Source organism: Cenococcum geophilum (genome assembly GCF_001692895.1).
Source record: "Cenococcum geophilum 1.58 unplaced genomic scaffold K441scaffold_44, whole genome shotgun sequence".
Lineage (NCBI taxonomy): Eukaryota > Fungi > Ascomycota > Dothideomycetes > Gloniales > Gloniaceae > Cenococcum > Cenococcum geophilum.
The window spans coordinates 1-27,395 of NW_027137602.1; the positions used below are offsets into that span (position 1 = coordinate 1).

General features: G+C 41.0%; 6 protein-coding genes across 6 annotated transcripts; 2 read left to right on the plus strand and 4 right to left on the minus strand.

Annotated features, from left to right (window-relative positions):
* Positions 1-13,716: 13,716 nt before the first annotated feature.
* On the minus strand, positions 13,717-15,103 carry K441DRAFT_665524 (uncharacterized protein). Its single transcript, XM_067649511.1, has 3 exons — positions 14,351-15,103; positions 14,126-14,317; positions 13,717-13,911 (listed from the first exon to the last, which is right to left on the minus strand). The coding sequence occupies exons 1-2, from the start codon at positions 14,663-14,665 to the stop codon at positions 14,126-14,128; spliced, it is 507 nt and encodes a 168-aa protein (XP_067500280.1). The 5' UTR covers positions 14,666-15,103; the 3' UTR covers positions 13,717-13,911.
* Positions 15,104-16,256: 1,153 nt separating this feature from the next.
* Positions 16,257-18,183, plus strand: K441DRAFT_468647 (uncharacterized protein; the record flags this gene model as incomplete). The annotated part of the gene is made up of 2 exons (XM_067641842.1): positions 16,257-16,344; positions 18,086-18,183. Coding segments are annotated over 2 exons (186 nt in total), but the record flags the coding sequence as incomplete, so codon positions are not given.
* Positions 18,184-18,455: 272 nt separating this feature from the next.
* K441DRAFT_577742 (uncharacterized protein) lies at positions 18,456-18,668 on the minus strand (the record flags this gene model as incomplete). Its single annotated transcript, XM_067644257.1, has 1 exon — positions 18,456-18,668. The coding sequence occupies one exon, from the start codon at positions 18,666-18,668 to the stop codon at positions 18,456-18,458; it is 213 nt and encodes a 70-aa protein (XP_067500282.1).
* Positions 18,669-20,285: 1,617 nt separating this feature from the next.
* K441DRAFT_577668 (HET-domain-containing protein) lies at positions 20,286-21,590 on the plus strand (the record flags this gene model as incomplete). Its single annotated transcript, XM_067644252.1, has 1 exon — positions 20,286-21,590. The coding sequence occupies one exon, from the start codon at positions 20,286-20,288 to the stop codon at positions 21,588-21,590; it is 1,305 nt and encodes a 434-aa protein (XP_067500283.1).
* A 641-nt stretch (positions 21,591-22,231) lies between these two features.
* Positions 22,232-22,522, minus strand: K441DRAFT_577547 (uncharacterized protein; the record flags this gene model as incomplete). Its single annotated transcript, XM_067644246.1, has 1 exon — positions 22,232-22,522. A coding segment is annotated over one exon (291 nt), but the record flags the coding sequence as incomplete, so codon positions are not given.
* A 27-nt stretch (positions 22,523-22,549) lies between these two features.
* On the minus strand, positions 22,550-22,880 carry K441DRAFT_475859 (uncharacterized protein; the record flags this gene model as incomplete). The annotated part of the gene is made up of 2 exons (XM_067641878.1): positions 22,550-22,700; positions 22,729-22,880. Coding segments are annotated over 2 exons (303 nt in total), but the record flags the coding sequence as incomplete, so codon positions are not given.
* Between the last annotated feature and the right edge of the window lie 4,515 nt (positions 22,881-27,395).

The following is a 27,395-nucleotide window of genomic DNA, read 5'->3' on the forward strand; positions in this document are numbered from 1 at the left end:
AGAGCTTCGTGTAGAGCTTCGACCAGAGCTTTGACCAGAGCCTCGACCAGAGCCTCGACCAGAGCTTCGACCAGAGCTTCGACCCTTAAGCAGAGCTTTAACCAGAGCTTCGACCAGACCCTCGACCAGACCCTCGACCAGACCCCCGACCAGACCCTTGACCAGACCCTCGACCAGACCTTCGATCAGACCTTCGACCAGACCTTCAAGCAGAGCTTCGTGCAGAGCTTTATATAGAGCTTTGTATAGGCATTCGTGCAGGCGTTCGTGCAGGCGTTCGTGCAGGCGTTCGTGCAGGCGTTCGTGCAGGCGTTCGTGCAGGCGTTCGTGCAGGCTTTTGTGCAGGCGTTTGTGCAGGCAGCGGAGGAGCAATAAAGCAGGTAATAAGGCCCAGAGTTAGTCTAGATACAATGCATTAGCTATTTAGGTGTTTATCTACTATAAATATTAAGAATTAGTGGCTCTAGCTGAATGTTTACTGTTTTGGTGGTAATATTTTAGGCGAAATGTAGCAATAACCACCAAGCCGTTCGCAATAATTTTGGTAGCATTAGAATCGCCCTNCAAAGCTCTAGAACGTAACNTTTGCTAATTNTTTATAAAGATGTTGGTTTNTTGTTNATTGGTAGCTGAAAAAATAGTATGGCGCGTGAGTTTGTATNAGAATNACATACAAATCGGCGCGAGGGACTAACAAATTTCCGAACCGTGTACCAGACGACAACAACATAAGATGATTAATCTGTTATGTAAGCAGCTTATGATTGGCTGATCGTCTGGGACCGAGATAATATCCACAGTACATTTGTATGGCTGAATCAGCGGCTGAGTCACGATTACGCGGGCGGGGGGGCCCGTGCGCTCAGCGACTGTAGATGTCGCCGCGCCCTCGCTGCGCCGCCGTACACACGTCTCTGCGTTTACTCTGGCAGTCTATTGACACGATCCTAATGGAACGCCGATAGCTGTCTGCCAGGTTCCCGGGCTCCACCGCGTGGAGGCAGAGGCCGATTTTCATGGAGCCCTTTAGAATTAATTATATGGTTGTTATATAGTAACTAGGAGGAAATCCAATCTACCACCTCGCTACGCGAGGTGGCGTCTCGCTGTCTCAACTCAGGTGGCCTTTCGCTGTTTTAACTTAGGTGGCCTTTATATAATAATCGCGTAATATAGATTTATATAATTAATTACGTAATATATATTAACAATAGCTATTTATATTATTGTCGTCGTTGTTTTCTTCTTTAAGCAACAGTACTAGCACTACTATTACCACCATTACTACTACTACCGCTACTGCTGCCGCTTCTGCTTCTGCTCCTACTTTTACTCCTATTACTACTGCTACTACTGCTACTACTACTACCATATTACGAAAGTAAAACTTCTAGATATATAATATTGTCCGTTTCTGTTTAATTTTAGGGAAGCAGTACTAAAATACCATTTACGGTAGTAACCCGAGATAGTGTAATATAGAGCTAACTGTGTGTAAAAACCGGCATCCGTAAATTAACGCCTATAAAATTAAAAGACTAACCCTATAACTTATTTACGGTTATTACAAAAGATAAACGGATAGGAAACTGCCGTCAATTAATAATAAACGGCAGCTCGCCTTTTATAGAAGATAGTATAATCTATAGAATAACCTATAACTAGTTAGTAAAGGTGCTGCTAAGAATATGGGCTTTAAGACAGCGGCGGCCTATCTAGGTAAGAATTATACGGGTACTATTATAGAGGCCCTCTTTAGGATATAGGTTTTGTAAAAGAATTATTAGAGCGCTAACCTTAAGGCAGAGCTATATAGGAGGAAGGCCTATAGGGTTAAAGCTCTGTAAAAGCTCTAGGGGGGAAGTATTTTTAATATTTAGATCGTCCCGTTTTATAGTATCTATAGAGTAAAAAACGGACTTAGGGCTATTAAGTAAGTGGAGAATAGTATTATTAATAGCAGTAACGGTGTTATTATAGATGGTTAAGATTGTTACGGACCTTATATCGGCAGTAGTGCGACTACTGAGGACAGACATGAACGGGTTGGTTGAGACAGCACGGGAGGCGCTGGAACCGATCAAGCCATGGGACGAGGGGTAGCCGAGTCACGTGGCCAGTCACGTTACAAGTTCGGAACGTGGGAACGTGGGAACGTGGGAACGCGACGTACCGACGTACTGACGTACCGACGTACTAAACCCTTTACTATGGGGAGGAGTTATATATTTAAGAACGTACGGTCTCTATAGATAGTTTCTCTTCTTTATAGTAAATCTTAGAATATAATTAGAGTTAATCTATTGGGTAACTACTCCACTAGTTATTATTATATTGTTGACTATTCTATACCTATATACCTAGCCTATTAATAAGTCTACTGTAGTTCCTGCTATAAGGCTTTGTTATATATTTACTACTAAGGTTATAGTAAAAGAAGTTAAACAACATGCTACTAAAAGTAGCAGTTATAATAGCGTCCACAGCGGCGACTACCTTAGGATTAGGTAATAACACTAATATAGCAGATACTAACTCGCAACTAGTTACTGTTAGATAGCTATAGGAAATGGTTAATTAATTAACAGATAATAATAGGATACTTAAAGAAAGGATTAACGGGATTAGAGTAGCGAAGGTTAAGTTACCCTTAATTAAGCGATTCTTAGGGGAGAAGTTAAAGCTTAAGGGATTCCTTATATAAATGCACTTTAAGGTTATATAGGAAGGAGTTAAACTAGGAACGCCTATAGATTAAGTCGCTTACGTAGGATTGTTCTTAACGGGAAGGGTACTTAAGTAGTTTAAGCCTTACCTTACGGAGGTATAGGAGTATGGTATAACGACTACTAACTAAGAGGTATAGTATATATTTATAAGTTAAAACGGGTTCGCGGAATAATTAATATAAATGTTTAGAGACTTAGAGGCAACTACTATGGCGGAAAGAAAACTTTAAAACCTAGTATAGAGAACTTCAGCAATTGAGTATACGATATAGTTTTAAATGTTGGTAATATAGGTCGAATGGAATAATAAAGCGCTTATAGTATAGTATAAATAGGGACTTAAAGCAAAAGTTTAGGATATAATTATTCTAATAGAAGATACGGATACTCTTAGGGATTTAATTAATTAAGCAATTAAGATTAATAACAGGATTTACTAAAGAGAGTAGACTAAAAAGGGTTAGGATAGAGTTCTATAGTCGTATAAGGCGCAGGGCATATAACGATAAAGTTAAAGTTAGAAACTATAGTATGGCGTAGAGTTAATAGACCTAAGTAGTATTAAAAAAACTAAAAAATAGAATAAATGACTATGGAAACCTAGAGGATAAGGATTAAGTAATTAAAGGTCTAAGGAGTAGAGGCTAAACTAGGGATCTTAATAGCAGAAGACGTTTAGGCAGACTCTATAATAAGAAAAATGGTTTAAAGAAGGAGCTTATATAAATTGCGGAAAATAGGGTTATTATATTAAAGACTGTAGAAGTAGTTAGAGTTACTATATAGTAAAAGAAACGAGACTAGTAGAAGATATATACGTATAGAGGGATAATAGTATACTGCGAGGAATAAAAAAATGTTTAATTAATAGTTTCGCGTTTTGTTACAATAACGTATACCAAATTTATAAAGACGCTAAGTATAGCGTAAGCTATTGGCTATAGGAGCTAAAATTATTAGAGTTTAGAGGAATTAACGAACTAGTTTATAGATTGGATATTAAGGATAATAAATTTAATATAGGCGAAATATTTAGTAATAACAAGGTAATAGAGGCAGCTTACTAGGAGTATATAGACCTTAGAGATATTATATAAGAAGTAGAGGATAATTCCACTATAGAATAGGGAACATTAGTAGGGATTAAGACCCTACTAGACATAAGAGAAGTAGGACAGCGAACCACTTCGGCACTTAATAAAGGCAAAAGGCCAAAGGCTTAAGATTCTTAAGAAGAGATAAGAGATAACTAAGATTTCTAAGATAGGATAAGGTAAGCTTAAGGACCTATAATGGATAATAACTAATGGAGTAGAGTAATGGCTTAGTTTAGTAATATATAAATAAGCTTAGGATGAAGTTTCCTAAAAGTATAAGACTCTTAAGACTCTTAAGACGAGATAAGTAAGATTTAAGACTCTTAAGATAAGATAAGAACACTAAAGAAGCCTAGTTAGACTAAGGCTGGAGTAAAGCTTAAAATGGAAGCAAGCTTAGGATTAAGAATTTTATGGGACTAAGATTTCTAGATATAAATAAGGACCATTAAATAAACTGAGATTAAGAAGTAAGAAGACTTTAAGGATCTACTTATAAGGCGAAAACCAAAAGAAACCATAGAAGAATTTAGGTAAAGAATTATCGCATAGCAAGAATAGAAACTAGATAAAAGATCTAGCATACTAGGCCGTATAAGGGATAGAGCACCTATATAAAGAATTACTAATAGGCCTAGGGCAGGCACACTAAGAGCTAAGTGGCTTACTAAACTGGAAAGCGAAGAGGATTTAGGGATCCCTATTAGGTTCGAAGAATAACATATAAAGGGCTGTTATAATATAGTAATGAGAAGATACTTCCTTACGGATAAGCCGTATACACTCTAGTAGCTATACTAAAAGTGGTATAGACAAAGGCATAATAATAAGTGGGAAGATTTCTATATGTGGTTAGATAAATAAGTTATCTAGGACTACCCAATTATAGAGAAGGCTATAACTTATATTAGAGGGGCCTTAATTATAATATTAAAGGATCTAGAGGAATAATTAGAGGACTAGAGAAGTAAGAGACGTATCTTAGTACCTGCGAATAAAGTTATAACGTTTAGATTAATATAATAGAGATTTAAACTTAAGGATAAAGATAAGTTAAGAATTAACCTAAAGCACCTAGTATACTATACGCTATTGTGGATTGCGTATATGGATAACATATGCGAGATGCATAAAAATCCGAAAGAGAAGAATTGAAAATACCCTATAAGGATATATTGGGCGCTAGAAGAGCAATAATACAGGAATGCTAAGTATATGTATAGATGGCATCTAATAGAAGTTTAGGAGTTAGGAAACTTAATACTTTAACTAGGAAGATTCCTTACGGAAGAATACTTAGATGGATAATAGTGGTAGAAATACCTAAAGAATACGTGTCTATGGTATATTAAGGATAAAAAGCGAACTAAGTATTAGCTAAAGAATAAGTTAAGTATATAAGGATCTAATAGCTAATAGTTAGGAAAAGTAGAGGCCTATAGGACTAGAGGGAGCTAGTAGTGGAGCCTTAGACCCTTAAAGGAATTTAAGAACGACACCTAAATTTACGAGTAAAGTGGTAAGATTAATAGTTTAAAGCACTAATAGATAGTGGAGTAACGCGGAATTATATCTCACTAGCAGTAGTTAAGAGAATGGGATTACCTTATAGATAGAAGAAATAACCTTACCTATTAGTTACGATTTTAGGAGATCCAATAGCCTATAGAGGAGGCATTATTAACCTTAAAATAGGACCTATTTAGATAACCATTAAAGGAAGATAAATTAAGATGTTTTTTAATATCCTACTATTAAGACGGGATAAGGTAGTATTAGGAATGCCTTAGTTATAGGAATACAATCTAAAGATTAATTGGATTATAGGTTAAGTTGATATTAGGGATACTTAATAATATAAAATGCAATAGTAAACTAAGTTAGTATAGTACTAGGTCGGAGCGATATATAAAGAGACTGAGCGAGGCTTAAGTTATATACTAAAGAGATACTATAAGTATGGCAAGAAACTATAGAGCCTAAAAAGTAAAAAGCTGGCGGATTATATAGCGTGGGACTATAAGATAGAGTTAGAACTAGAAATAAGTTTAAGGTTCTTTCTAACCTATAAGCTTACTTAAGAGGAGGCAAAAGTACTTAAAGAGTTTGTCTAAGAAAACTTATAAAAGGGATATATTAGACCATCGCAGTTATCGGTAGGTTATCCAGTATTATTTATACTAAAGAAGAACGGAAAACTTAGACTATATATTAACTATAAATAGTTAAATAGTATTACTTAAAAGGATAGGTATCCTTTACCCTTAATTAGCGAAATCTAGGATTAGATAGGCAATGCGTAAATCTTTACAAAGATAGATCTAAGATAGGCGTACTATTAGATTAGAATTAAGGAAGGCGACAAATAGAAGGCAGCCTTTAGGTTAAGAGAAGGACTATATAAACTATTGGTAATATAGTTTGGATTAATAAATACACTAGCAACATTTTAGAAAAGGATTAATAGTGTGTTAGAAGAACACCTTAATGAATTTATTATAGTATACCTTAACGATATCATTATCTACTTAATGACTAAGGAAGAATATGGGGAATACGTTAAATGGGTTTTACGGAGACTATAGGAAGAATAGATGCTAGTAGCAATTAAGAAATGCGAGTTCTTTATAAGGAAGACCGATTTTATTAAATTTATTATTAAACTAGGTCATATTAGTATGGACCTAAAGAAAATTAAAGCTATAGTAAATTGGCAAGAACTAGAGAATGTAATACAGTTAAGGTTATTTTTAGGGGTTTGCAACTACTATAGAAGGTTTATAGTATAGTGGTTAAAGAATATTAAACTATTTACTAGGCTTATAAAGAAAGAGGAACTATAGGCATAGGGAGATAAATAGAAGAAGTTGTTTAAGGAACTTAAGGAGTTGTTTACTTAGGAGCTAATCCTTAAGATTTACTAACCAGGACTAGATACGGTTGTAGAAATAGATATATTAGACTTTACACTAGGAGCATGTTTGCTATAGGAGTATAATAACGTATAGCATCCAGTGGCATACTATAGTCGAAAGATAACACTACTAGAGTTAAACTATGACGTCTATAACAAGGAGTTATTAGATATAGTTATAGTACTTAAGAAATAGAGAGCATTCTTATAAGGCGTAGAGAAACTATTTATAGTTAAGATAGATTATAAGAACCTAACGGGGTTCCTAATAACAAAAGAACTTAATCGCAGATAAGTTAGATAGGCAGAAATGCTTATAGAATACCATTTTGAGATTTAGTATACTAAAGGAACTAAGAATGCAAAGGTAGATGCACTTAGTAGAAAGGCTAAATTACAAAACGATAAGAAGCTATTAGGAGCAATACTACGCAGAGATAAGGATAGATTTATTAGATATAATTACCCTAAGCTAGCAGTAACTTAAGAGGATGACGAACTAGAAAGAGTCTACGGGATACTAGAGAGCTTTTAGGTATAAAGAATTCTAAAAGCATAGCTAGAAGATCTATAGATGGATATATATATAAATTAAGAAGCGAAGTATATCCTAAAGAGTATAGCAGAGTATTTTATGGAAGACTTTTATAAGGAAATAACTTAAGGATATAATGGAGTAATAGGCTTAGTGTTAAGACTATAAGAAGAATATATTATTGACAGAATCTAGGGCATAGCTAGAAAAGTAATAAAAGAGTGTCTAGATTGCTAAAGAAATAAACTAATAAGGTATAAGCTATACGGAGGGCTACAACCTATTAAAATACTAGAGAGACTATAGGAGGTTATATTATAGGACTTTATTATTAAGTTACTAAAGTTAAGAGATCCTATTACCGGATAAGAGTATAATATAATCTTAGTAATAGTAAATAAGTTAACCAAATAGGGCTACTTTATAGCATGTATAGAAGAAATCTTAGCGGAAGATATTGCTAGAATCTATGTTAAAGAAGTATTTATAAGATATGGAGCACTAAGTAAGATTATATTAGATAGAGATCTAAGATTTATAGCAGTATTCTAGGAGGTATTCTTAGCGGAATAAGGAGTTAGAGCAGTAACTTCTATTGCATATTATCTGCAGATAGACGGTTAAATAGAAAGATTAAATTAGACGCTAGAACAGTATCTAAAATATTATATTAATTACGCATAGAATAATTGGGTATCGCTATTACTAGTTATATAGTTTGTATATAATGCAACACTATAAGAAGGAATAGGCACATTACTATTTAAGGCAAATTATGGATATGAGCTAAAAATATCATTGTTACTATAATAAGCGAAGAAAACAAGTAGTATAGCTAAAGAGAGAATAAAGACATTAATAAATCTTTATGCAGACCTTATAGAATTAGTAAAGAAAGTATAAAAAAGAATAAAAAGGTACTATAATGCTAAGAGATCTAAGGGACTAGATCTTAAGGAGGGGGACAAAGTATAGCTACTATACAAAAATTTTAAGAGTTAACGACTAAGTAAGAAGTTAGACTACGTTAGACTAGGACCTTTTAAAATTATATAGAGGATTTCACCGGTTATGTTTAAGTTAAACCTACTAGCTAAAATAAAAATCTACCCTATATAGCATATCGCGATGCTAGAGCCAGTATATGGGAATGTTAAGCCACTAGTTTATAAAGTAGACACGTATAGAGGATAAGAAGAAGATAAATGGTAAGTTTTAAAGATCGTTAGTTATAAGGACATTAATAATAAAATATGGTATAAAGTTAAGTAGATAGGCTATAATGAGACTACCTAGGAACTACTATAAAATTTAAAGAATGCTATAGGAAAGGTATAGGAGTATTAGAAGAAAATAGGTTAGGTAGTATTAAGAAGGAGCCTAAAATAAAGGGATTAGTTAAAGGTAATAGGTAAGCCGGATTATCTAAGGGATCTACTACTAGCGTACAAACTGTTTCCGCCTCTTCTTAATCGGAACCCTTTTTGGCCTCCTTAGCCTTAAGTTTAGATAGACCTTGCTCTACTAAACGAAGCTCTTTTAAGCGTACCTTTTTATGCACCTTTGCTAGATGGCTTAGGCAAGCATAAGCATCTAGTTAAGCTTTTAGAGCCTAAGACGCCTTGTTAGAACGACGCTGTACTTTAGCAAGGGCCTTAGCTAGCTTACTCTCTAGTCTTTTGGCCGCTACTAACATATATAACCCTAGAGAAAATTAGATAAGGAACTAGACGGTTATAAAGAATAACGAGACGCGTATACTTAGCGTTAGAGACGGATTAAATATTATAGGACGATTATATATTCGCTCGCGTATACTTAGTATAGGAAGAAGGTTAGCAACTAGATGGAGACGCAATTGTAATATATACTAACTTCTTCTCCGCATAATAAGAATAGGATAGTATGACTTTACTAAGTAACAGAATAAACGTCACTAGCCGGTTACGATGATTAGACGCAGAGGATTTAATAGGAGGTATTAAGAACAATAAAGGTTATTAAATTAAAGACGGAAATGCCATACCTCTAATAGACGACTTAGAGATGGGAGATATCTTTAAGGACAAAGATAAAGAGGAGGGAGATGGTGTTACGGACCTTATATTAGTAATAGTGCGACTATTAAGGACAGATATAAATGGGTTGGTTAAGATAGTATAGGAGGCACTAAAACCGATCAAGCTATAAGATAAGGGGTAGCCGAGTTATGTAGCTAGTTATGTTATAAGTTTGGAACGTAACGTACCGACGTACTAACGTACCGACGTACTGAACCCTTTACTATAGGGAGGAGTTATATATTTAAGAACGTACGGTCTCTATAGATAGTTTCTCTTCTTTATAGTAAATCTTAGAATATAATTAGAGTTAATCTATTGGGCAACCACTCCACCAGTTGTTATTACGTTGTTAACTATTCTATACCTACATACCCAGCCTATTAATAAGTCCACTGTAGTTCCTGCTATAAGGCTTCGTTATAAAGATAGCACGGCTATAGAATATATAGAGATTAGTATACGCCTATTATAAAAGAGTAAAAGGGTAAATAAAGTTAATAAAAGGCCGTAGACTAGTAAACTGGGCGATACTAGTAGGTAACTAGATATGGCTAGTAAGAGTAGAGTTATAAGAAAGACTACAGACCTAGGTAGTAAAGTGCTAATTTAGCTCGCCATCTAAAACGCGTATATTTTGGCGTAGCGATAGAATACGGAGGGAAGGCTATAAAAAGGACTGCCGTAAGTAGGCCGTAATAATATTAGTATAGGTCCCCCGTTTTATAATAGGGAGAATCTAAGTAAAATTACTACCTAAAATAATAGGAACGCTATTAAAAAGAGCCTAGGTATTAGAACGGACGTCCGTAAGTATATAGTATATAGCTTTAAAGCAGTAACAGTGCTATATTAGCACTTTGTCCTAAATTATAAAGGTAGTAGAGCGCAGTAACTATGCTAGCTAGGAGTCTTTAGGTATATTATATACGGATTCCTTATATAGATTAATAGGAATATAAAAACAGGAGTAGGTAGTTCGGCCGCTAAGTAATAAAAGGGCAGCTATACTAAAAGAGGCGATATAAAGAATAATACAGCCGTAGGAGCGGTAGTAGTAGCAGATATAGTAGTAAAGAAAGGTTTTACTAGTGCCTATAGGGCCCTATAGAAAAAAATAGGCGGTTTACGGGTCTATATCTATAGCGGTAGTAACTATAGTAAAGTAGGCGGCCTAGTTAGAATTTAGCTAGGAACGTAACTCCGTAAAAAGGTAGCCTTTCTTAGTAGTATTATAATTAAGCTCTATAGTAATAAGCGGGTTATTATCTATAAGGTCCTAACAGTGCTATAGTAGAGGTAGAAAGTAATCTATAAGAGCTTTACTATAGTCTGTAAGCACCCGCTAGATAAGATATAGGCCGTAATTTAGATATACATCGTTAATGCTACCTAGAAGATTAAGCCGACGCTCTAAAACGTAAGGGAGATTATCATAGAAAGACAGCTTAAATTTTACTTAAAGGGTAGGAGGGTCGCTTATGGGGCTATAGACTAAGGTAGTTATAAAAAGAGACCGTAGTTAGGCGCTAGTAGCGAATACGGATACTTCCTATAGGTAGTTAACCCATTTACTATTATTATTAAGAAGCCCTAAAGCTATATAAGCGGCTTAAAAGGTTAGGTAAATAGTATTAGCAATAGTACAGAGGTGCTTAAAAGAGGTAGCGCTAGAAATAATAGTAAGTAGTAGCCGTAAATAATACCGTTCGCTAGTAACGGGGCTGCAGTAATATATACAGCCGATAACAATATCCTTTAGGCGGACGCGGCGCTACTACTAGCGTGTTTTTGCTATAAAGGTATATCTATAAGGGAAGTCCTAGTAAAGCGTAGCACAACCATTTATATTTTTGGAGTTATATTAAAACTAAGCGGTTAAAGTTAAATGGGCTATTTTAAGGCGCTATTATAGGTCCTTTATAGACTTATCTGGCTAAAAATAAATAGGCTGCTAGCTAGGAAGGTGTACGGCAAGCTATATTATAAAGAGGTATTCCTTATAAACTAGAAACTTAAATAGCCGCTAGACGGCCTCTATAGGGCCAATATATCTACCGTAAAGGTACCTACTAATTTTATTATTATTGTCTAAGAGCTATACGGTTGTTCGGTCGGTCCCCTTATAAATATACTTATAGGTATATCTATGAGAGTGGATCTGCATTAGGAAATAGAGGCTTCCGCAGCAGGAAATAGATACTCGCTTAGTATCTCGCCGCTTTTATTTGGCCCGTGCGCTGACCTTATTACATAGAAGTAAGCTTCCCTCGCCGGTTTACTCTCCTCCCTCCATCGTCTCTTTTCCCCCAACACCGCGCTTCCTCCTTATTGGACGCTTAGACTGTATCGTGAGGCATTTTCTCTCCCCTTGGCAATTATGCAACCGCTACACTGCCCGGCTGTCTCCAATTTTCCTCCCTTTATAGACCGACGATAACGACCGCTGTGTCCCTTGGCAGTCCCTGTCCGTGCCTCCTCTTCGGCATTCAGCGAGTATCTCCGCCCCTGCCTAGGTTTCGTCCACTCGCCTTTACCATAGCCGAGCAGTGTTTATGGAGTCTCCCACTCCCTGCATAAGAATCGCTCATAAACGGGCACTGATTTCCTTTCCCCATTCGCATTACTCCCATTCCTTTAGTTTCCCCCCCTCTTTGGAAGTCAACGTCCCTCCCGTGGCTGCTTATCTTGGTAATCTTTAGCCACCTGCCACGTTAATAATTACACAGAACGGCAACAGAGCCACCTTGGACGCCCTAATAACGTCTTAGCAGAAGGGACTAAGCCCGTGCAATTTCAGCTAGACGCTTAGCAAGCTTACGGGACTATATAGCCCCGGGGAAATGATTAGTCTTAAACTATTTAAGTGTCGCTAGCCTAGTTTCACCGGAGAGCCAGGTAGGCACGGCTATGACCTGCTATTAAGCTATGCAGGTGGCGGTTAAGGAAGGTACCCGCCTAGGTTGCGCTGTGTATTAAGTTGGTTATGCCTTGGTCCACATAACTATTTGTATAATGGCAGTGTCGCATTACAGCGTCCTAAATTAGGGAGAGCGAAGGGCTAGAGCGGGCTTTTAGCATAATAGGGGTTCGTTTAGGCGCCAATCTCTCTGCATAGTTTAATCTACGCTGCCAGAAGCCTAAAGTCCGGAGCCTAGACGTGGGTTTAAGCCTAAATTTAGGTTTCGGGGTTGCCGACGATTTAAAAATTTGTGTTAGAATCTCCCTATTTAGCTTATAAGGCGCGGATTATATAGAACGGGCGTCTACAGACTTAAATAATTGTTAGGCGGACTCTAACGGAAAAGGGGAAGCGTATTTGGCAACACAGCCTAGCTCCTAGGAGCCGGCGTTATAATCCCTCGTTTCTATTATAAGTATTAGTAGGATATTCGCGCACGTTTTTATCTAATAAAGAGGGGCTTTATGCGAGAGCTGTATCGCCACTAAAACTTCGCGGCTAGATAATGAACTTGGTTGCATGCGGGAAAGTGATTTAACGCTAGGCGGTTTTCCTCTAATATGGGTACTTTTTACCCGCGGTCTTTGTTAACCATATCCTACTAACTATAAGAGATTGTTTATCTAAACCCCTAGAAAATCCGTACCAGTAACCGTCCCTCGGCCATAAACCCTTTAACTACTTAAGATTGCCATCGCCACTTTGCTCTTGCTCTAGCAGATTATACAAGGTAATAGCGACGGCAGCAGTAATAGTAATATCTTTTAGTACCTTTCTCGTCTCTTAAACGTAAGAACCCCTTTAAATTATACATTATTCTAGGCCGCTGCCGCTAAAACCACCCTTTAGACGTTCCAACCTAAAGAATACCGCGTCTACTATTACTAATTGGCATAATATTAATAAGATCCTAGGGAATAAGTTAGGGTTAAATGCTTAATCCGAGGATAGAGAGATTCTTATACCTATGTTCCATAGAGTTAAATCTAAGGGTAGCAGTTAAGGCAAGTGCCTAGCTCTAATTAGTATAGTAGCTCACGTATATCATTTTTAATATTGCGTAGAGAATATAGTTGTTATTAACAATAACCAGACCGAACTAGATACTGATACCAACGATAAGGACGAGTACCCCCCGTGGAAAGACGGTATAGCTCCGCAGATAAACAATTAACTTAAAGGTGCGGGTACGTCGGCTGTAGAGCATCTCAGCGAAAATTGTCGTCCTATAGGCATAGAAGACGCCATCGACTCTGTCAAAGGAGCGGAAATTCTAGTTAGTCCGCTCCTAAGTCGTGCGGGCAGTCTCCGGGCACAACCATCCCACACAACCATGATTACTTAGCAATTAGTAAGCCCGCACGGGCCACTATCGCGAACTTTGATTTGAATAACAAAGCACTATTTACATGTGTAATACTCCAATATTCGGCCGTCTATTTCAACAGGATCCTTTCCCTTTTTACTACCACGCGTGCGTTTAGCCTTAGGGGACCTAATAGCAAGTGCGCTAGCTTTATAGGCCTCATGCGCGTCTACAGAAGCTCCCTNTCGCGATCGCTTTAATTTCNACNGAATGCCAACCTCTTTTNGCTNAGGATCACTAGGACCCTNGTTAGTATTACTTAAGATTNATNTAAAATTACCACGGGCTAATTGAGTATAGGTCCTTCGAGCTCTAGTGCGCGCCGCTCTGCCAGATTGATGGAGTAGGAGAGGTGGCGGCTCTTGATAATTGTCAGATGCCGAATGGTTCGCGATAGGCTCCTTCTCACCAATATTTTGGTGAGGGTCGTCCAATATGGTACCTTGGAGTACTTCCGCGTTATCAAGCCACGAGTCGTCGTCGTCCTTCCAAAATGACCACCTCGTCCTCCAACCCCCCTAAAACTTCGTCATACAGCACCGACGGCTCGTCAAACGGTTGCTGCTCATCCTCCTCAATATCCTCATCCACCTCAATATCCTCATCCACCTCAATATCCTCATCTACCTCAATATCCTTCTGCTTCTGGGCCTCCTACCTTTCCTTTTAGAGCTCTTGCTCGGCTACATCGGCAGCACGTTCAGCAATCTCAGCACTTGTTTTGCCCCGCTGGTTGGCCTTACCATGCTTCTTTTTAGGTGGTGGCTGCCAGCGAGCCTTTTGAGGAACCTCAAATGGAGCGCCCTCAGGTAGCGATCGAAGCTCTGCCTGTCTAATTAAAATAGCCATTTGGGCTACCTCAAAGTCTTCAAATTTATTAGCAAGCTCGCCCATTTCTTTAGCAGGAAGGTCCTTAATAATATCAAGGAGGCGGAGAACTAATAGCCGGATCCTGGTAAGAGCTTCCGGGTGCCCTAGCAGAGGGTCACCCTTAAACGCCATATCCTTAATATATTGCGGCTGCTAATCTAGAGCGGTAATTAGCTTTATTGTAATACACCAGTAAGGGTAAATTAAAGCTGGTAATATAGGAAGCCTCTATATTAAGCACCGAATAAGCATATAACGACAGGGGAGGCCATATTGGTAGGGGTCCTCGCAGTCACAGTCGTCCTGCTTCTACTCCCGATCAGCCCACTCCTGCTTTTCTTTATTCGTCAAAGCTCTCGCGCCACGTATGGAGTTAAAGATTCGCTAAAGCGCGTAGTGTGTTACTATACCGTTAATCTGCATAAAGTAGTGTTGAAAGAGATCTAGGGTGATAATTTGGGGGAGGGACATTTCGGATATATATTCGGATTTAATTAACTTCTTACATAATATTGAAATCCACCTCTTTAGCTCAATTATAGTATCCTTAAGGCTTAATTAATAATTAGTAAAGCATTTTAATCCTCCGTTAATACCCTCGCCTTATTAGCTTGCCGCTACACCTAAATTTAGAAGGTATCTAGTAAGGGAGTAAGCGGCTAAGGAAAAGCTGACGTTAAAATAAGGTTTTCAAGCTAGAGAGCAGGATGCCTCTAAGTATCCTATTCCCTAGCTTAAAATAAACTTACCTAATATAGCAGGTAATCATCTAGCTCTCCTTTTCAACGTACATAGTCTAAAACCATACCTTATCGCACGGGTGTAGCTTATCTAGGACTACCTTTTAATTAACTTTAAGCTCTGCTACCGTTTTAGATTTTAGGTAGGGCCAAAATAGTTCCTTTACTGCCTTCCTCTCTTCCGCTAAGTAGCTATATAGCCTCTTGACCTTTATCTGGATCCCCTTATCAATCCGCTTCTTTATTGCCTTTACAGCATGCTACTGGCAGTACTAGAGAACAACTGTAATTAACTGCCCTACTAATAGGGCGGCTACAAGGCCCTTACCAAAATCGGCAATAATAACTTTGGGTGGCCGTTTCCAAAGTTTCTGCTAAGCAGACTTAAGTAGAAAGGTCCAATCTAACTAAGACTCGCTCTTAATAAATAACTGCATTACTGGAAAAGAGGACCCCATATTAGTGACGCCAGTAATAATAGCCAATAGGAGCTTAGATCGATTGGTATTAAATATAGCATCTATTTAGTAGCCAAAGTCAGTAATAAACCTCTGCGCTAAATCTACCTAGATAGGAAGCCAGAACATAAGCTGCTGGAGACTCTAGGCAATTAGATAACCTGATTCTGGATTAATTGTATAGGTATATCAAGACCGGTACTCAAATCTATACTAGTAGAGAAGTAGCTCAAGCGCGCCAAGCGCTCGCGGCTGGCCCTTAGCTCTACTAGGAAGGCCGCTTAATAATCGCGTTAAGCTATAGTATTTCTTCTTGCTTATGTATAACTCTCGGGCAAAAAGCTAACGCTATGTAGTAAGATAGGTCTCTCAAGTTGCCCTAAGAGCGTAGGCTTCTGCGGCTGCCTCTTTGGCCTCTAGTAGTTAATCCTGGTGGCCAATATAAGCAAGGGGATTCGCGACGAAGTCGTATTCTAGAGCCTCTGGAGTATCTAAATTAGAGTGCTTGGCACGCGTAATAGTCGCCACCCATTCTTTAATATCACCTATATAGCTAGGAAGCTTCTTCCAGGCCACCCAAATACACCAGCCGCAGTCCTTTTAGTATACCTTAGTAGCCTCTCACTACCGGTTGCTATTCTTACCACAGAAGTCGTCTAACTTGCGGTAATTCCGGGTGTGCTTACTATAGTGTTTATAGCCAAAAATATAGTACGGCCGTAGAGCGGTTTCATTATTTAAGGACAGTATAACAATAAAGAAGCCTTTACTGAAGGTGTAGTCCTAGTATTAATTAAACGCGACGTTAGGATCCTTAAAGGTCTCACATTTATACGGCTCTAGTAGGTAGTAGGCGGGTATAGAGTTAACCACCCTTTTTACTACCGGAACTAGGTCTAGGTGTAAACGGTAGTTTAGCTGCCACTCTAGACGTTAGATCTTAACTTCTAGTAACGGCGATTAAAGCTATTGCGGAAGAGGATTATTTATATTATATACCAAAGAAGTAGAAGCAGCACGATATTCACGACTGCTAGGGGTTAGAGTTCTAGGAGGGGGTAGAGGAGAGAACAACTCCTACGCAGAGGCCTGCGCAAAGGCCTGCGCTAAGCTCTCCACATCTGTATACTATAGCCGGTGAAGCTAAAATAGAGTTAACGGAGCCTAAGAAACCTCACACCAAGCGGCTAGAGCAACCTGGCGAAGGGGGGGTGGAGTATTAAGAACTTTAATAGGGTTGCTCTGGCGGTTACCAGGTTTTCGTACTAAAGCAGCGGAGGTAGTATAGGCAGTATAGGCAGTAGGGCGACACTGCAGGAGCTTATTAAGGTTAGGAAGAGTTAAATCGATATTAAACAAAGAGCTATCGGCCATACTATATAGTAGGAAGTTGATATAGGCTTTGCAAGGTATAGATTTGGAGTAAAAAACTTCCAGAAACTTGCTGTTAAAGTTATCTAACTTTAGCTAATATTTACTTTATAAGCTATTCAGGACTTTTAGTCTGTATAATAAGCTATCAATTCCGCGCCCTAGACTAGTCTATTTACTACGTAGTTGCATAGATATTCCGTGGTGTAAGTTGCGGTAAGGACATGCTTTTTTGAAGTTCTTCCGCAGTCTTGATAGCGGCCCGTGCGTGCATTAGTAAGCGCTTATTAATCATGGTTGTGTGGGATGGTTGTGCCCGGAGACTGCCCGTAAGTCGTGAGCCCATATCAACGACGCCCAGGTCCACTATAGACAATTCACCACTCCACACGAGCTGCGATGGCAAAGCAAAGGAAACCGTGCATTTTGCCTATAGATTGTTGACGACGAATACTGAATTCAGTGATACTATTGAACGCTATTACATAATTTCGGAGACTGATAGCGATGCGCGGTCTGATTGCTCTATCGACCAGCCAACGCAAGAGGTCAGCAGCTACACTGTCCCGAAAGCTACAATATATCAGTTGCAGTCACCGATGGAGGCGAAGAGGCAAGGCGAGTATACGCCATTGCAAGTGCGTCCGTCCTATCTAATTAGTGCTAAGGCGAATTTCCTACGCCCGAAAATGCGAGTAGCAGCGGCGGTAACGATGGCGGTGACAGCGACAGTGACAGCGACAGCGACAATTACATAATGTGCGACACGTTGCCGACGCGCAAGCGGAAACGCCCTCCGCCCGCCCATACTGTTGGCCGCAAGCGGCACAGTTGAAAGTCGAATACAGCATCGAAGCAGCATCCTGAGCGCCCTGCACACTCCGCGAGACGATAAAAGCCATCTCTGTTCCGCGGCAGACCTTAGAATAACGAGCACGCTTCTGTACTCTGCTCGCAGTCTAAGATGGCTCCTCTGACTGAAGCGGACGAAGACGACGAATACGAGGTAGAGGAGATTCTCGAAGCCCGTATCTATCGCAGAAAGCTACAGTACCGTGTTAAATGGCTTGGGTATGAGGACGATCCGGAGTGGTACGGTGCGTCCAACTTCAAAAATAGCCCACATAAGCTCCGTGATTTTTATACGGCCAACCCTACCCGCCCAGGGCCTCTAAAAAGGCTGGGGAGGTGGGTATAGTGTTGGGAGGACAGAGATGCGGACGACCATCCTGATGATAACTAGTCCCGTAATGCCATAGCCCACCACATCTTGGCCTTTTAAACTATACGGGTAACAATAGTATACTCTGTTGGAGGCATCTGTAATAGGTAGCATCTAGCCGCATCCTGGTACTAGCGAAACATAGAGTTGGTAGCTTCTGTAAGCTCGGTGCTGCTTGATTTGTTAATACAGCAAGTGTCCACCCAGAAGTATTGCAGACCATTATTAGCGGCTTTCTCTCCGCAAAATCGGATCTTTTTATAGCTAGCTTTGCTCTTGCTTGTGTCTTCCAATAATGTAGGTAACGGGGTTTTGACCGCTCCCTGGGTTATGACCGCTAGCATACCGCTTTCTGGTACGAGTGGTTTATATTTTCGGGTCCCGGAATCTAAACCCCCACTAATCCAGCTTCTGATTGGTTAGAAACAAAACCGCGCGCGGTAAGTTGTGGCAGAATCCACGTGATAAACTTTAAAACACCAAGTGATCTTGTCATGGTATGTATCTCGTAAGCGCTAGAACTAGCTCAAACCCTTGCCCGCGACCCTGAACCGACTCTCGCATTTGATGCGCTCTTACCACATAATTGGCGGCAACGAGCAAATGGCGGAGGTATCATCATGGTCTTGTGATCGGCATAGAGCCCCCGTGGCTTGAGTCCTATCCGTCCAATTCAACCACGCCAAGTTAGCTGTTAACGCCTTTCGCCCACATTTCCATAGGTGAGGCTTTACAATCCTCATCCACCGCATCAAGACAACAGTGTAACTAGTGATGATAAGGCTATTGGAGTCCTGGCTACAAAGAGGTCTTAAAGATACTGTGGGAGGCTGGGGCGCTCCCTGACTTCTCTACGCGAGACGTAGCTATGTAACGTTATAACATCCGTCCCTGCATCACCGGACACCTGCCGTGCCCGGACACTGCCAATGGTTTCCAACACAACAAACCCAACAACAAGTTAGAACTATAGATATTCTCGGGATAGCAGATTTAAGTTGTAAACTATATTTTCTTTTAGATATTCTCTGGGAATAGCTCCTGCTTACTATGCAATACCACTATTTACCTTAAGCAGAGCACCAGAGATTTACTTTAGATAGCCTTGGAACCACTGCAAAAGTTAATGCATCCTGCTGAGAAGCCTATAGGCTGTAAAGATATGCGTAAATGTTCTATCCCGAGAGAAGCAATTGAATATTGAAGATGGTTGTGTTATTGTGGTGACTTGACGTCCATTAGCGGGTTTGACGAAATGTGGGTTTTAGTAGCGAGCACGCTTGGTGCCTGAGACTTGAGTGGGCCCTTACAAGCGCTCCACTGGCTGCCAGCTGGCAAAACCGTTTTGGAGTAGAGATATTCAACAACACACTCAATTAGATAGTTCTTTTGAGGATCATCCTTCCTGAAGCATAATATAACACCCTCTTCATCGCAATCTATGCTATCTAGCTCGTTTTCCTCCTTATAAGCCCATTTGCGCTGAGCACAGCGTTCCACAGCACCTAGTTGAGCTATGACCACCTAAGTGCGACACTAGGACAGCTGTGGCTGCAGAACGGATTCCGGTGAGAAGAAGCTAGACGGGTCTGGGCCTTCATCCAGCTGAGTGTTTAATCCAATGTGGCCAGTATAGCCTAATTTTTGGAATATCTCAGACTACCTATGCTCGACAGTATCAATTGCAATATTATACTCTCTTGTATTACGCTGTCTAACGGCCAGTGTTTGAAAGTATGTCCGTCGGGGGAGGATTTGAACAAGCTTTTGGAGCCTTCGCACCACTCCTTCAACAGTCATTCAACAGCCATTCGAGTCCCTGGCCATCCTTCTATCAACCGATCAGGATTACGAGCAGCAATGTCTGCGAAATTCGTCTACTAGAAATCGTTTCGGCACCTGCTGCCCCAAATGCGACGCCTCGTGGATTCTTCGGCTTTGCGCCTCCAGTTGATCCTGGAATGATCTCTGTCCGACTGACAAATGTTTGGTTTGATAGTCAGACACCACCTTTCGTGGCATTGTCGTACCACTGGGGCGACCAGAAAGACAAAATTTCGATTCTCTGCAATAATACGCTTTTTGGAGTTGGGAAAAGCCTGCACGGCGCTCTACTCGCCTTACATGGATATCAGAAGCAGAGATATGGCCAGCCACACTACTTCTGGATCGATGCATTGTGCATTAATCAACAAAACGACGAGGAGAAGGGCCAGCAAGTTTCTCTCATGAATGAGCTCTACAGAAAAGCAGCGCATGTGCTTGTTTGGCTCGGTGAGCCAGATGCGTGCAGCCAAGTTGCTCTGCCTTTCATGAATCTCTGTGCCACGGCGTCTGTCATGATCGGAAAGGTTTCAGCACACCAATTGACAGCTCAGGACTGGTACAGGCTGGGGTTCGCGATGACAGAGCAGCAGCGGAACCAGGGGATCCGAGCCTTCTGCATGTTCCTGACACGCGCCTGGTTCAAACGCGTGTGGATAATTCAAGAATTTGCCGTTCCAATATCTGTTACGTGCCTTTGTGGACAGTACGAGTTCCAGGCGGAGCAGATGTTTGCAGCATTTGACTTCCTGACCATAACCGAAGTGGCTTCTATATCCTTTTCAAGAGACAGCGAAGGAGGAATTGGATCGATAGAGTATCTCAGATCTATCAGAGCTGACTGGAAAGCGGGACAGCGGCTGCCACTTCTCACGCTTTTGAGGGATCACCAACCTTTCCACAGTTCCGAATGGAAAGACAAAATCTATGCCCTGATGCAAATGGCGAGCGATGTTGGGCCGGGCCCAACAGATCTCAATATCCTCTTTAGTTATGAGCAGGAAAAGTACATTGAGAATGGAAAGATCATTCTTGTCGACATTGTGCCCCTCGACACCGTATACAGAAGTGTGGCCATCGAGATGCTGCGGAAACAAAGGTCATTGGATGTTGTCAGCTGTGCTGGAACCCACGAAATATGGACAACCGAGCGTCTGAAACCATGGGAAGACGAGGCATATCATGAACGCCTATCTGAACTTCCATCCTGGGTGCCAGACTGGCATCGCCCAGATACTACGCCACATCCACAGCGGTTTGAAAGACGTATGCATGCGAACTTGGGTTCAGTCAATGCCACCGAATACTTGATGACCCCTCATAAATTCAAAGCATCGGGCAACAGCGTATTCAATTATCGCGAACCTATGGATGCAAACAAGCTCATCGTTCGAGCCATGCTGCTAGATTCAATATCAATCCTGGGCAAGGCCAATCACTAGCCTTTATCAAGCTCTCTAGCAGTAGGAAGATTTGGAAAGCTAGACTGGATGGTAGAGCCACCCCTGGACGAAACGATGAGGCAGGTAGAGTTTTCATGCACGGTATTTGAAGACTGGGCCCGAGTTGTTGGTGCCCATTCCAATCAGGTGTACTTCACTGGCGAAAGCATGCTGGACGTGCTGTGGCAGACCATGCTGGGTGGGGTTTTCGCAAATGGCATCGACGGTGATCGCATGCTTTTCATGCAGTGGTACCAGACATCAAGAACTGCCACGACAATCACCCTTGGGCTTCGCGAATCTCCGACACTGAGAGCGTTCGCTGCTGGCGCGTACACACTGTACAAGAAAGCCACTCAAGGCCCGAAGCATATCTCTAACTTTCTGTATCGGACTACCTCTATGACAGGCAACAAGGCAATATTTAGAACAACTGGGACTGCGAATTCTTTCGGCTATGTAGGTTTGGCTCCTCGGGGAACCATGCAAGGTGACGTGGTTGCAATACTGGAAGGAGGGAACGTGCCGTTTGTGTTGCGACAGAAGGACCTCTTCTGGGAAGTTGTTGGCGCTTGTTATGTACATGGCGTTATGTTTGGCCAGATTTTTGATTCAGAAAACTGTATTGACATCGTGCTCGTCTAGTCGAACGAATATATGCTGTCGGCATGAAACACGGCGCGATATTGCCGAACCGAGCATAGAGATTCTCTCTGGGAAATATATGCTGTTGCTTGAACAATTGCCAACGGCATGAACTCTAGAGCATCCGCGAGCGCGGCAATATCGGTATCAATGCCGTCGTCCTGCACTCCTAGTTTCTTTTTCAAGAGCGTTATCGCCTCTTCCTTGCCCATCGGTTCAACATGAACCAGGTCACGCTGTTCAACAAGCTTCAACGCCGCTTCCCGGCTCCGTGTTGTCACAAGGATCGAGCCGCTCTGGCTTTTGGGGAGGTGGTCCCGCCGACCAGCGATCTTGACGCGGTCTGCGATGTCCCGATAGCTTTGCTCAAAACGGGCTGCTTTGCTCGCATGAACCCAAAGAACACATGTTTGTGGAGATTGTTCGCGAGTTCGGTAGGCATATTCGATTGCGAGTTGAGATTTGCTGTCTAGGAATTAGCGGTCGGTACCACCCGACGCCTCCAAGGCCGACAAGTGCAGGCCAAGACCCTGGCATAGCACATTTTTGATTGATCTTTCTGAGGAGGGTTTCGCGCTCGACGAAGTCCTGGTCGCGACGGAAAGGTACGTTGGACGAGGGGTCTGGTGGGGTTTCTGGTCTCTCTTCCGGCGGGGNCATGGTTAGCGTTGTTCGACGCGAACCCTTCGCGACTTACTGGGAGATAGATGGAACTTATTATGGACAGGGCCGTTGACGACCCCGGCTTGGAAGCCAGAGTTCGCACCGTCAAAGGATATAGTAGACGCCATAAGGGTAAAACATTGCTGTCGGTGGCAGGAAAGCGAAAAGAGCTGGACTGAGCAGGCTGAGCGCACAGTCGCTCCGCCCGTCAGCTGGTGTTAGGGTGGTTCCACCAAGCTGGCGCCGGTTGGGCGTTCTCTCGCAATCGATGCCTGACGCAAAATGCTGCCAGATGTGGCTTGAGAGCAAAGCCAGTGGAGCGCGTGTAGGGCCCCACTGTCTTTGTACAAAACTCAGGCATCAAGCGTGCTCGCTACTAAAACCCACATTTCGTCAAACCCCGCTGATGGACGTCAAGTCACCACAATAGCACCACTGTCTTCAATCAATTGATTCTCTCGGGATAGGACATTTACGTGTCTCTCTACACCCTGTAGGCTTTTTAGTAGGATGCATTAACTTTGCAGTGATTCCAAGGCCGTCCGGAGTGAAGCTCTGTGCTATGCTTAAGGTAAATGGTGGTATTGTACGGTAAGCAGGAGCTGTTCCCAGGAGACATTAAGAAGAAAATGCAATTTATAACTTAAAGCTGCTATCCCAAAAATATCTATAACTCTAGCTTGTTATTAGGTTTGTTATATGGGAAACTATTGGCAGTGTCCAGGCACAGCGGGTGTCCGGCCACGCAGGGAGAGATGTTAATCCGGTTGACCGCAGCTAAAGGTCCGCCCTGCGCTGCGATTTTGGGTGGAGAAGGCGCAGAAATATTCGTCAGGCGATTGCTCCTTAGCTTATAATAAACTTTAACTAGTTAAACACGAACAAAGGATCGACCTCTGTGGCGCTTAATTTTCGCCATGTAACCGGGAACTATTGGATAAAAGTGTATGGGCTAGTGGTTGATGCGCAGGGGGAAATTAAAGGTTGATTGGCTGTGGAGAGATTAGGGATTATCTGCCATGAGTTTAACTTAACTAGCGTCCTAATCTTAGTTCCACCGGAAAAGCAGGTCGTTCTAGCATTTATACAAGGCGCTCCGGGAATATGGCAATATCCACGCTTTCCTTGAAGATGTCGGTCCGCTCAAAAAACAAACCAGGAAAAGAGATGAACGAGTTTGGGATAAGGCCTCCCGCAGATTTACTTGAATACGCTAAGAAATACAAGAAGGGCCAATATTACCAACCTCCACTCTGGGAAAATCTTTCGCGTAATATACAGCACTTCTAGCGGCAAAGCCTGGTGGCAACGCGCGCACTCGAATTGTCAACGTCATCTTTAGTATTTGGGGGGACAAGGGAAGAGATGTTCGATGCCTCTAAGATGCTTCGGTTATCTTAGGTGCGTAACTTTCCGTGGCAAGTCCTCAATGGTAGATATACTAGTAGTTGTGACTACGGCAGCTAGGGAAGCTGTCGACGTTTCAGTGATGGTATTAGGCCTTTTTTTTTCAACGAAAATGATCTTGACTCTGGGGGATTGCCCCGATTTCGAACCTCTCCACGTGAGCTGATTTCAATACATTGGTTTGATTAGTAAATCCTTATCGATAACGTGTGGACGAATTTTGACGGGTTAAGGGATAAGACGCGATGCGATACAATGCAATGATCTCTGCCATGGCAAGAGCAGTGTGGCCAAAAATAACGCGTTTTAAAAGATTACGATATTGTAAAATATGATAAAATATCCAATAAATCCAATATCGATTTTTTGGTATAGGTATTTAACTAGGCTACTACTAGTTATACACCCCCTAATTAATACGCGTATACTACCTACTAAATAGGCTTTTATCTAGAGTTTAAATATAATATATTATTATTGTAACAGGCTTAGATCTTTCCACTTTAAGTTAGTGTTAGCGACTTAGTTAATCGAGGTATAAGCACTATAAGAAAGACGTATGCAAGCCTGTATAATTAGATTGTTTATAAACGAGGATTTAAAGCTAAAGAAAGGAAAGGAGAAGAAGAGCAGCGCCGGTCAAAGTAGGGTTCTTTTATGCAGTCCTTTAGTTACGTGACCGCAAAGTTCTGCCAAGTTCTGCTAACTAAGTTTTGCCGTTTTCTACTAGTGCCGTAATAGTTAGAATATTATATATATTTAATTTGTTTATATCTAAATTATAAAAATTAAAGTATTAAAATATAATACTTGTAATACCTTTAAGATTGTTTTAAGTTAACTAGTAAGACTATAGGGTGCTTTATAAGGTATTATAAAAACTAAATTAGGTACTACTGCCTCCATTTAACGTCTATAAATTGCCTCTATAGGCACTCCCACACCTACGCCCACACCTACCTACTATTAGCGACTTAGTTAATTAAGGCATAAGTATGGTAAAGAGGATATATATAAGCCTATATAATTGGATTGTCTATAAATAAGGATCTAAAGCTAGAAAAAGGAAAGGAGAAAGAGAGATAGGTAGTAGTCGCTTAAAGTTTTATACAATCCTTTAGTTATATAACTCTAGGTTTACTAAGTTCCACTACAGCCTTTTACTGTTTTCCACCTATGCCGTAATACCTACAAGTAGTATAGCTAGTATTTGGCTTAAATTTTAAGGGCTCCCACTAAATAGACACTATAATTACAGGCTCTTAGATAAAAAAGTAAGTCTCTACCTATATACTATATAAGCCGTATAGTAAACTCTATATAGGCCCTTTAGCGTAAGTAGACTAAAGGGCTAGAAGGTAATCCTTTTATAATAGCGCTAGATTTTAAATAGGGTAGTAGATAGCGGGCTAGCTAGTAAAAGGAGGTTTAATAGTACTCCCTACGGCTTAAGGTTATTAAGGAGATTAAGTAGGTCGCGTAGGTCTAAAAGGTTAGTAAGGAAGCGGCTATATAGTAGGTTAATCTATAGCAGAAGTAGATATAATACTTACTAAATTAGCTTTATAAACGGCTTTAAGCGGGTAGAAAGGCTTTAAAATAGTTATATATATAACTTCTAAGGGCTCAACAAAATCGGCCTCTGCACCTCCACGCGGTGGAGCCCGGGAACCTGGCAGCTACTATTGATGTTCCATTTAGATCGTGTTAATAGACTACCAGAGCAAACGCAGAGACGTGTATACGGCTGCGCAGCGCCTGCGCAGCGACGTGGTGGTAGTGGTGTAAAAAAATTTTCACTAGGGGGTGAGCCCTAGCAAAAAGTTTGAACACAGCTACCACGTCTATTGTACACGTTCGGTCATTCGAATCGATAAGCAATTATCCCTCCGGCGTACCCCCTCCCTCCTACGAATACTACATACACCGCGCAGCACCCACATATACGCGAACAATCCGCGCCCTAAGCGTAGCAGAGGCCCCCCATTTTAACATTACCTGGCAACCTAGGTATCTAGTTATAGGGACTGGTCCCCCCTATTAAATACTAGAGCGTCCTCCTACACCTCACGAATAGGTGTAAGGGCCTGGGTTTGGGCCCCAGGGCTTAAGCGATACTAAGTTATATACACCCCGTTGTAGAAACCTTTTGATAGAGGAATGGATAAGAGACCTTAGTATGCAGGCCCAGGTGGAGCGCAAGCGTTATTATCAGGAGATATTTATAGGAGACTTAGAAAAGGAGCTAGGGACAGGCACACGACTTTATATAGGCAATATATAAGCGTAGCAAATTGGTTCAAGTAGCAGATAGGGTAAGACAGGCATTTTAGACACTTTCCCGCGCAAGGGGAAAGTCTCAGAGTAGTAACCTGACGGTGTTTTTCCTCCCGTTGATATAGTACGGATGCTATCTGGAAGTATTACCTCTCACGTCTTCCCTGGAGGTTTTTTGTTCACCTAAAAAATGGGGTTTTTCTCTATAAATAAGGAGGTTTTTTCCCATAGGAATTAGTCTGTGTGGACCCATTAGGGGGACCAGGTCGGACGGTAAATTGAATCTTATATATAACTTCTAATAAGATACTAAGAGGTCCTCTATTAAAACCTTTGTCTATAGCCCCCTAGGGGCTTATTTTAGTGCCGTATAAGTTTAATAGGGTACTTTAGGGTAGTGGCGCGCAACTTAAAACGCGAATATCTTTATTAACCTATAGCCGATTCTTACCATTCTAGTATAAATAGAAAGCGCTTAGTAGGCTCTACGTATAGCGCTTAATAGGTATTAAGAGTATAGCGTTACTAGTAATTAAAAATCAACTATAGATATAGGGTAATATATATAGTCGCTAAACGCACGGACCTCCTCGCCCGCGTAATTATAACTTAACCGCTAATTTAGCTATATAAATATACCTATAGATATACTATTAGTATAAAAGGCCTAGCTAATTGTTAGTTAGCTAGAAAATTATATATTTAGCTAGCTACCTAGGGTAGATTTAAGGATTTCTATAGCGCTGCTAGCGCTAAACTAAGCAAATATACGTATTAAGGGCTACCTACTAATTAAGCCGCTAATTAACGCCA

Bases quoted from the DNA above. Each gene is read 5' to 3' on its own strand.
- K441DRAFT_665524 (XM_067649511.1), bottom strand. From the start codon at position 14,665: ATGGCGTTTAAGGGTGACCCTCTGCTAGGGCACCCGGAAGCTCTTACC. The intron at 14,318-14,350 runs GTAGCCGAGCAA...AAGGAAAGGTAG, and splicing joins TTGCTGAACGTGCTGCCGAT to GAGGCCCAGAAGCAGAAGGA.